Source organism: Pezoporus flaviventris, unplaced genomic scaffold (genome assembly GCF_033815535.1).
Source record: "Pezoporus flaviventris isolate CSIRO_AGI_PZ_B2104156 unplaced genomic scaffold, CSIRO_AGI_Pfla_v1 ptg000129l, whole genome shotgun sequence".
NCBI classification, from domain to species: domain Eukaryota; kingdom Metazoa; phylum Chordata; class Aves; order Psittaciformes; family Psittacidae; genus Pezoporus; species Pezoporus flaviventris.
Window position 1 is genome coordinate 2894790 of NW_026892677.1, and position 11236 is coordinate 2906025.

The following is an 11236-nucleotide window of genomic DNA, read 5'->3' on the forward strand; positions in this document are numbered from 1 at the left end:
ATGTCATTACAACAACTAATTTTCAGTCTTTCAAGTAAATGAGATGCTCTTACACTAGGCGGTTTAATTGCCTTTCTTGCCAATAAAAAGAGAAATGTTAATTCCTCCGCCTGTCTGCAGGCAGATTTCCCTTGTTCATATTTTACTGGATTGGTTCCTTACTTTTTCACCTAGTGATAACCTTAGCTGCCTCCTCCAAAGGCACAGATCCTTCATTGGGAGCAGAGCAGCAGAAGGCAACATGCAGTAACTTGCAGAAGCCTTTGCAAGGTGGGGATGGGGATGCAGCACAAGCTCCTGCAGGGCAGTAGCAGCCCAAACAACCCCAGGGCTCAGGACAGGCTGGCTGCCAAACATAGTAACTGCTGTGCTTGGAGATGGCTCTCACAGCACAAAGACAAGGACTCATTAGTGGAAACTTATGTCCAAAGCTTCCAAAGGTAGATAGAAGTTAGAGCAAAGTAGGGTAAAAGAAAAATCCCTATGGATTCAGGGATTCTGCGTGTTCTTTAAATGCATTTTAATGTGTTTTACCAAAGGATGCATGAACAAAAAAAGAAGAAAAGACATAATATTATTAGCACAAGGTTGAATAAATTATAGCAGCTGGACTTTGAAAGTGCAGGTGTATAGGACACCTCTCACTCAGACTCATCAGGAAATAAGCATCTCACCTGCTTCATAGAACCATACAAACCTGGAATGGTTTGTGTTGAAATGGACCTTAAAACTCCCCCAGCTCCAACCCCCTGCCATGGGCAGGGGCACCTTCCACTAGAGCAGCTTGCTCCTGTGTCCAACCTGGCCTTGAACACTGCCAGGGATGGGGCAGCCACAGCTTCCCTGCTCAATAGTACCTGGAGAAATGGGCAGAGACCACCCTTCTTTGTCCCAACACCTCCAAAACACCTTCCAGATCTACTACTCATGACACTGCTTATGTGAGAGGGCTTAATGAAGATAATGTCTTATTTTTTCAGATGGAGAAACCAAGTAGAAATGAAGTGACTTATGTAAGGTCACAAACTGAATTACTATCAAAGGCCAAGAATCAAGGCATTCCCAGCTGCCCAACTTGCTCCTCAATCCCTTGACAAAGCATTACTGTTCCTACACTCTAAATTTGTTTATCCTTTCTTTTAGGTTAGCCAAGAAAAATAGTAAGGAAACTCAACCCAATATCTTATCACCGAGCAATGAATCCCTGTTCTCCAGCAAGGACCATAACTCACTGCAGCACATTACGTATGCTGGAGGCTAGCATGCCTACAGCCGCTCCATCGTCCTCTTGGCACTGAAAAAAGACAGAGGATATCACATTTCCAGTTCCTGTCAGCACTGAAGTTAATGTGCTGAGCAATGGCTCCCTCCAATCCTTGTTTTCTGACAGAGATCACTAAGGTTACTCTCTGATCTTTCCAGAATAAAGCCACCTTTAAAGTTCACAACAGAGCTCAGCGTTACACGTCAAAGGCAATGTAACTACTGTGGGTTTTCAGTGAGTGGTGATGGCAAGATCAGACCACGGGTGACAGAACCTCTTCTGTAAGTCAGCTGGATAACCCACATTTCCCAGGCTTGCTTGGTGCGATTTGGGTGAGTGCAAGACTTATGGCTCTTGGTGGTCTCCTCATACCTTCCTTTTGATATATGCAGATCCCTCAAGGTGGAGTGGCTTGTCAGGGAATGACTAAATCATAAATAATGGGCTTTTGTTCTGTAGCCAAGAAGCTATTTTTCTTGCAGTCCACACTTGAAACAAGGGGATACCGACTCTCCATCCCTCCTGAATATACCCTGCTCAAAGGCAATTACCAAAGCACTAAACAACTTACTCATAGCCTGCACAATAAATGAAGAGGCTGATTTTCAAAGCTACACATATAGCTCTGTTGGCTTACAGACAGCCTTGTTTATCACAGGTTACCAAGGCAGAAATGTATTTGATTATGGAGAAAAAAAGTTCACTAAAATGGATGTGAAAGCCCAAGACAAAGATAAATCTGGACTTGGGTTGTTTTTCTTTCCTGAAAAATAAGTTGGAGGGCGATAGGAGCTGCAAGGAGCAGGACAGAGCCGCTCCAGGTAGCTGCATTGCGACAGAACACCTCCACCTCACTGAGTACAGACAGATGCAGAAGACACATATTGTGCCTGAGTAAGGGCATGATTAAATCTGTGTACCTTTCTTTACCTTTGCTGAAAAGGAAGAAGAGCCAGTGGTGGGACCCTGCACACAGGGTTTGGTTTGATACCTCTCAGTGGTGCTTACCCGCATGCTCAGCAGTCACAGAATGGTTTGTATCAGGAGGGACCCTTAGGCTCATCCAGCTCCAACCCCTGCCACAGGCAGGGACGCCTTCCACTAGAGCAGCTTGCTCCAAGCCCCTGTGTCCAACCTGGCCTTGAACACTGCCAGGGATGGGGCAACCACAGCTTCTCAGGGCACCCTGTGCCAGCGCCTCAGCACCCTCACAGGGAAGAGCTTCTGCCTAAGAGCTCATCTCAGTCTCCCCTCGGGCAGGTTAAAGCCATTCCCCTTGGCCTGTCCCTACATCCCTTGTCCCAAGCCCCTCTCCAGCTTTCCTGCAGCCCCTTCAGGCACTGGAGCTGCTCTCAGGTCTCCCCTTCAGGAGCCTTCTCTTCTCCAGGCTGACCCAGCCCAGCTCTCTCAGCCTGGCTCCAGCCCTCGCAGTACCTCTGTGGCCCTCCTTTAGACACACAAGTCATGCTCAGCCCTTCCGCTTTCCATGGCCGAGGGCATTAAAAATCCTCCTTCTTGGGCAGCTCTGGACACAGCTTTAGAGTGTTTGAGTTGAAAAAATTGCATTTGCAGGACGTGAGCCATGTCTGAAATCACAGCGGCCAAGAATGAAACAGGGCTAATGCCCTGCTGCAGTGAAACTCCTGCACCCTGGCCTGGGCTTCCCCGGTCCAGACATTACACAGGACAGAGTGCATAAGAATAGGAATTATCTAACATTTTCCTTATGCATTTTTAAAGGTCTCTAGGTGTCACTTGACTTCAAGAGCTAAGCAACCTAGACACCAGCGGTACCCAGAAGGAGTCTAAGTGTTTAAGCAGCTTTTAAATAGATGATGCTTTAAACATTTCAGCACGGACAAATGCAGACAGCAGTGTGTTTGATCTCCTGGAACCAGCCAGGAATTAGGCAGCCGCAGTCCCAAAACCCACCGTGGCACTAGCACTGCTCTGAGCTCGAGCCACATTTCTCCATGGGCTCAGGGGTGCGAAGCAGAGGAATGGGCTTCGTGGAGGTGATCATGCCAATCAGCCGCATTCTAGGTTTAATACTGGGTTTGATATTTAACAGGGAAATATTAGAAAGCATCCATGTAGTGATTTATTGTTGTCTTAGCTTGGAATCCAGAATGCATCGCATGGACACGCAACATTTTCAAGCCAATGTCACAGCTCGTTACACTGCTTTTGGAAGAGACAGCCACAAGGTAAAACTCACACAGACCAAATGACCTTCTCCCCCCCACCCCAGAAATGAATAAAACCTCTTTTTGTCAATTACTGCAGCACAACTGGATCAGATGAACAGAAACCACGTTTGGCACATTTCATCAGGTGTGTGTTTGCTATGTAAGTCAATTAATTGAGGCAAAGAGAGCAGCACTGATACCCGGCCTTAGAGCGATTTATCAGGGAATGAAATGACACATCTTAAGGGATTATTTCCTGCTAAAGTCGTTTTAAATAACTCTATGAAAGAGAAACTACCAGTTACAAGTAGGGCCTGATTCTCTCTTTCACCAGTGGCCCTTGGTACGTTTGGGAATCTCAAATGAAATGTACTTTAAATCTGTCTTATAATTGCCAGAGTGGTTGTCTTCGCATAAATATGATGTGGGACAGGAAGGTACAGGCATGCTTTGCTTTGCCAGTGGGTTTGCCTCTATGGGAGTAACACCATCAGTCCTCCCAAGGGATTGCATGCACGCATCTATTCAAAGGGCAGGATTATTTCTGTATTAATCAAGAGGAACCTGATTAAATCTGAGGCTTTACAAAGAAGGGGAATTCACCGAATGAAAACATTCAACACAAAATTTGATGATCCTATAACTTTTGGAAACAAAGCCCATTCTGAGCAATCCCATCTGCTCCCCTTGGCTCGTGCTCTTTGAAATGAACCTCTGTTTACACGCTGAAGACACGGGTACATTTGTCTCTGTTGGCGCTATCATTGGAAAGCATTCAAATGGGTTTAAGCACAAAGTTAAACATCAGATCTAAAACTGGGGCTGCAGTTTCGAGCACTTGTTTATGACTTTGCTCTTCGAGAGGAAGTTTTTTTCATTCCTGATCCAACCCCGTTGCGAAAGGACCTTTTATTGAATGGCATCTCCAGGTAAGGCTTTAAAACAGCCACTTCTTCGCTCCTGCCCGCCTTGGCCAAGCAGTTATTCAGCAGGACCAGGCAGTAATCAGATTTCCCATACAGCTGGCAATTCAAATAGAAGGGATTGCTGCTCTGAAGATAAAACAGGAAGAAAGAAAGAGAAAAAGAGAGATAAGGAAAGGTAACATTATGAATTCATGTATTTGCCAGGACTTGGTCGGTAGAAAAAGCAAAGTAGAAACAGAAAAACCCTTTATGCTTCGAATGCCAAAGATGAACTGCTGTTTGCTAAAGATTCCTCATATTCCAAGTCAGATCTTTCCTAGTTTTATAGAAGACTTCACAGTGGTATATCTGGTATAAATTACTCATACTGCCGCCAGTGCGTTTAGGGTATGAAATGAATTGTTTTCCATGATGTTGACCAGTTGTGGCATGTCACACTGTTTCCCTAGAGTAGCATGTACGTTTACTGCTGTAAAATGAAACAGCATCTTGTCATCACTTGTGGGGAGTCATGTAGCTCAAATGATGGATAAGAGGAAATGATAATACCTGCAAAGCAGAGCTCTGTGGGAGGAGCTTTCTAGTAGTTACAACTAGTTATGGTAATATGTTAAACTTAGGTATAACTAAATTCAGTAATGACAAAGTAGTAATGGGAGTTTAAAAAAGTCTAGATTAAAACCCATAAAGGTTTATGTACACGTCCCTTTTACTTGCATTTTACAGTATAAAACGGTAAACAACATAAAAACCTTCACAAATTTAAATTGCATTGAAATTAACATTGAATTTAAACTCAGACATTCTCTGGCGTGTCTATAGCTGCTGTGTGCATCTTGCAGCACATCGTGATTTACAAGCTTGTAGATGATCTATCTGAAAGAACTCTTACGAAAGCTGTCTAAATGTCTCAAGCATTCTTGCTTGGGAAACAGTTGCGTGCAAAGCCACAGGGTTAACATCTGCCTTCACTGGAATTGATGGCAAAACTGCCATTAGCTTCACTAAGATTAGTTTTAATTCAGTATGCTATTACTTTTATTAATATTGCTTAGTGCTTAATGTTTCTTTTGCCTGTTCTGTGCATATAAAAGGTAGATTAATGATTCCTCTCCAAGCATGAGCATGCACCGGGTCTGGGTTTGTTCCCCAGGCTGAAGGTTCTCCCTAACAAGAAGAAATATTTTATGCAAGGAACACAGGCATAGAGAAATTCCCCTTTGAATTTTTAGCTCCTATCTCCCAACCTACACAGGGATTTCACTGCTGAATAAATTGCTGTTATTTTGACACGCAAGATACTCATTGAAATAATTAAACTCATTTTAGCTGTAGTATTAAGAACTGTGGCTACTCAGATTGAGCTACACCTAAACTATCGTGGTCAGAAATGAAAGATGATTCAGCATTTACAGCAGAAAACATACAGAGGGACCGGGTGATGGGTAGATTAAGGCTAACAGGAATTTCACATCAATAAAATAAAGAGCTTTAGGAGTAGCCACTATCTCTGCTAGCGACACATCACCTTAATAAAACGATAATGATGGAAAACACATCAGAGGAGAAAAAGAAATCTGAACCATGGCTCCTAGAGCTGATTTTACAGCAATAAAGAACCAGCAAATCTAAAGAAGACTTTGTCCAAAGCAGGGAAATTGAATATCAGTAGAAATAAAGTGTCTCATTCCACAATGGCAAAGTCTTAAATGCGTGGTTTGACCAGGAATGTGTCGTGGTAAATAAACTGGTCAAGATCAGCAGCTGAAAGGATGTCAGCATTATTTAAGTAACCTGCTCACTTCAGTTCTATGGGCTATGCTACTTTCATAGTTCAATCATATTTGTATTACTGATCCTATGCAATAATTTTCCATAACTTTATATAAGAATTTCTCCTTACTTTCACACTAACAGTGATAGATAAATGTGTTGGTTTATAAACTAGCTAGCAATAGGTGAAACGAATACATACATCTTGTTGTACCTATTTGATGTAGACAAGGGATTCAGGTGGATCGATGTTTTTCTCTTTTCCATACAATATTTCATCTCCCTACACTGCACATTAAATATGCAATACATTTCTCACATGATTATTTTAGAGGCTTGCATATTTTATTAGTAACTAAAGCAAAAACTGAGCTGTACTCCAGGAAAATCAGGTAATGATATTTAAGCAATAGCTTTAATACAAGAAACTTTTCATTTTATGAAACAACTAGGAAACAGGCAAGGAAAAAGCACTAATTTAAATAAAATAGCTATTTAAAAGAAATAAAGCTCATCACCTTCAAGCAAGTAGGGAGCATGACTTACCATGGAAGAGACGACAGGGTAACTCGAGCACACGATCATCATGGAGATCCAAAGAATGAAAACAGAGTTTAACCTGCATAGACTTCAAACGGAGACTGAGATTAGTTAAAACAAAACGAAGCAAAAAGCTCCATGCATACACATAAACCCACAGCTAGCACATTTTCTCCATAGACAAAGTAATCCACAGTGCTTTTACCTGACCATTTTTAACTCAGGATTGTATGTGTATGTACATGCAGTTATACTACCAAATTCCTCATATCCTTTCAGTTCTTTCTTAGATGACTGTTTTATACCAGAGTTCAGGAGTGAAAATGTCATCAAAGCTTATTTTATTATGACTAATTGGTCCTTGTTTGGCCTTTTCTTCTTGTTAAATAGGAAAATGGCAAGAACACACATTCAGCTGCCATTCTGAAACTACCCATTGATTTCATTTAAAGTGTTGCATTAAAATGTCTCTCAAGTGGGTTTGCTGTTACGTCTGTATCATCATAGCAAATGTGGTCAAAGGTCTAAAGATTTCAAAAACACGTTTCAAGAATGTTTTACCACTTCCAATATAACAGATCAAGACCTTGTAAAGCCTGTCTGCAAGGGAAAAAGAGTAAAACTGCATTTTAGATAGAAACCTCCTCAAAGAATTATACTCAGAGCAGCCACAATACATAGAATCATAGCATCATAGAACAGTTTGGGCTGGAAAGGACCTTAAGCTCATCCAGTTCCAACCCCTTGCCATGAGCAGGGATGCCTCACTCTAGACCATGTCACCTAAGACTCTGTCCAACCTGGCCTTGAACACTGCCAGGGATGGAGCATTTACCACTCCTTTGGGCAACCTGTTCCAGTGCCTCACCACCCTTACAGTAAAGAACATAAAACATACAAACATAAAACAATACATATGGCTTTTTCTTTTTCTTACCCTTTCTTTTTGCATGCTTAGATTTAATGCACCCAAATTTTAAGTGTTTTTCTTGGAACTTAAGTTCTTTGGACAGTAATTTCTTCGCTTGCATGCAGACCTATCTTAGCCTATGTAAAGTTTATTCAATCAAGTCCTCTATAGGATTAATAAATTCTGTTAATTCCCATCAATGTAGCAAACGCTTAATATCCAAGAGCATCATTTGTTCCTTCAACCAATTTTATTGTGCAACATTTAATTTAGCTGCTTCATATTTCAGAGCATCCTGTGGTTTATTTAAACAGGATCTGTAAAAGCAGTCAAAGTCCCACGAAGTCTGTGAATGTCACACGGCACAGGTGAGGGAATGCTGAAAACCATGGAATTCCTTCTTTTCCCCCTCTTTTTGACAGTCACACAGTGTCAGGCACACATCAGTGACTCAGCAGCCTCAGACGTTGCTTTTCCATCAGTGTTTAAACTTAAAAATCAATGCACAAGCGCTCCAGAAGGGAACTCTGTGTGAGCCTTCTGAGAGACAGGAGCTGTTATAGACTGCAGCAACTTTAACTGGAACATTCAGTCTCTTGATGTAGATCCATTGAATTCCAGGGACTAGAGAGAAGCAAGGCCTTCAGGTAAGGCCAAAAGAAATATAGTGGTATGTATGGATAGGAGCCATTCAAAGTCAGGCTGGATGTGATTCTGGGCAACCTGATCTAGTTGAAGATGTCCCTGCTCATTGCAGGGGGGTTGGACAAGATGACCTTTGAAGATCCCTTCCAACCCGAACTATTCTTGATTCTATTGAAAGCCTTTATCACGTTTTATAGAAGAATTCATAATTTAATCTCAGATTATGGTTGAACAGTTTTTCATCATCACTGTACATGGTGGTGCTGATCATGCCAGTGGCTGATAGATATAGTCCAATGACTTAAATGACTTCTAAAAAGTACATGTTTGTAGTTGCTGGTAAAGTACTTCAGGATTCTTCAGGCCCAACAGGAGTATAGAAATATAAGATGAAATTAACCTAATTTAAACACCACAGTAAGCAATCCATTTATAAGAACTGTCAAGAGAACATTTGACTATTTGCATATTCAGTAGGTGTCCTCTTATTCAGAGAGAAAATCCTTTTGCTTGAATTGAACATCCTGTTCCGACTCGTACAGGACCTCCAACTCCCACCAATAAGCGGATTAGCCCGTGTTTCTGCAGCAGTGAAAAGCAGTTTGGGTTGGATTCTGCTTGAGCACAGTTTAGTGTCAGTTTTCATTGTATCTGCATTTCGTTTCACTCCATTTTCATACAAAATTAACCTTCACACAACATTATTTGTGGAAGATGAGGGATAAGAGTAGGTTTGTGATTAAAGTTCAGGACTTCAAGGTTCAGTGTTGGAGTTTGTGCCTTAGACTCCATGGGTGACCTTTGGTGCATTATTGACTTAGGCTTTTAAAATCATGGAATCATAGAATCACAGATTGCTTGGGATTGGAAGGAACCTTAAAGTTCACCCAGTTCCAACCCCTGCCATGGGCAGGGACACCTTCCACTAGACCAGATTGAGTCGTTTGTGTCACTGGTGACCTCCCATTATGCCTGGTCAATACCTCCTATTCTTACCTTTATCTTATCTCTCTAAAAGAGTGGATTTGGCCACATTTCTAGCTCACAAGCTCTGGACATGACAGATGCCCAGAGACTCTCTGTAGGCAACTTCAGCATGAGCAGGTGGTGAGAGGACAACCAAGAAGGCCACCAAGCAGCTCCCAAGGACATGGCCATGCTGGCCCAGGCAGGATGAAGCTTTGAGGAGCCTGGAACAAAGCAGCAGGGTACAGAAAGCTCAAACAACATGGGAAGACCGCTCCTGTGTGACTTTGTAAGGAAGGACAAGAAGATGATCAAATACGCTTGTTCAGGATGTTTCAAACAGCGGGTTGGAAAAGGAAAGAGGCAAATGTAGCAGCAAATCTCTCAGGCACTTTGCAAAACCAATTGCATCTGGTCTGAACACTAAATAAATAATGGTTCACCTGAGGGTTTGCATGGATTTCATTCACACTCATATTATATATATATGGATATGTACCACAGTAACATCTTTCTTAGCAAAATTCTTTCACCTAATTTCTGTTTCCAGTTCTGCCAAAACCTCATCTATGACAGAGTGGGGTCATAGAATCATAGAATCACAGAATGGTCTGGGTTGGAAAGGACCGTAAGATGACCTAGTTCCAACCCCCTGCCATGGGCAGGGACATCTCACACTAAACCGTGTTGCTCAGGGCTCTGAGCAACTTGGCTTTAGGACCCGACTCTAAGAAGAAACAGGCAAGTAATGTCTGGGTTTTTGCCCCCCCAAATTCAAGAGGAAATTCCATCTTTTCAAAGGCTTTGGCCAGCTGAGCAGCCATAAAGTGTTTCCACACAAGAAGGATGCAGATGGCACTTAGACAAGTGTGAGTTATTGAGACATCACCGACCCAGAACCGGGCTCAAGGGGTTTGTCCACCTCTGAGACACACGGGAGCGGTGTTATCTGAACAGAGTGAACATTCAAGCCCACATATTTGACTCTCACTTCTCGGAGTTTATTTTTCTCTAGCTATTCAGGATGCAGTTTAACTCACCACCACTGTGATTTGCATGCATGAAGTGTATATGGAGATTTAGGTACATTCAAGATATTCCCACTTCAAGTTTGGATGAATCAGGTTTAACAGAACAAGTGGCAATTGACATTTCTGTCTTCGCTTCTGTCTGCAGAGCATCCAGTCTGAGGCTTTGCTCCCAGGTAAAGTTCCTGGCAGGTATCATAGGTCAGACAAATCATCAAGAGCCATAATAAAAATTCCCAGCATCCATAAAATTTGCATTTTATGAGAATAAATTAGCAGGAATATCTTCACTTCCCTGCAAAGCCAGTATCATCACCTCTTCCCTCTTGCTTGATTCATTAAAGGAACAGTGTATTGCACCTCGCTGCTGCTCTGGTTTGGTTTTCCTACGAAAAACATAGGAAACACAACACAAAACTTAATGATAAACCTATAGAGCCTTAATAAGACTTAACAGAGAAACTTAATAAAGTTATTAGGCCTATAAGCTTTAAAACATGCTTCTCACCCCCAACACAGTAGTAAATCTAAAGTGTTTAAACTGTCATTGTGTGCCTTTGCTAAGGGATCAAACCAATAAAAAATGAAAGAAGAGACCCAAACCTGTCTGCATGATCCATTGGTATAACCCCAACCCTTGTAAAACCATAGCAGGTTAGCGGTCTGGAGAAAGGGAAGGTGCTAAATCATGTTCTTCCCCTCTAGGATGCTCACAGTGAAACCTCAGCATGGCTTCTTTTGGAGAAAGGAGCCTGGATATTTTGCTCGGAGCTCAGATTTTCTCTTGCTTTCAAGAACATCAAGGAACAAGAAGCAGGATGGTTTGCTCTGAGATCAGAGCAAGGTGCAAACTGGAAATTAATCATACTTGCAGCCGATAAATCTGTTTCTGACTCAGCGATAATAGAAAATCCCAGCAAGACACAAAGAAAGAAGGAAAACAGAAAGAAAAGGCAAGAATCAAGCAGAACGACAAGTCAGGAAGCAGGCTTATC

At 42.1% G+C, this 11236-nt stretch overlaps 1 protein-coding gene across 1 annotated transcript; it reads right to left on the reverse strand.

The window, feature by feature from the left end:
- Window positions 1–3489: 3489 nt before the first annotated feature.
- Window positions 3490–6782, reverse strand: NPS (neuropeptide S; the record flags this gene model as incomplete). Its single annotated transcript, XM_061478598.1, has 2 exons — window positions 3490–4505; window positions 6699–6782. Coding segments are annotated over 2 exons (294 nt in total), but the record flags the coding sequence as incomplete, so codon positions are not given.
- Window positions 6783–11236: the final 4454 nt, after the last annotated feature.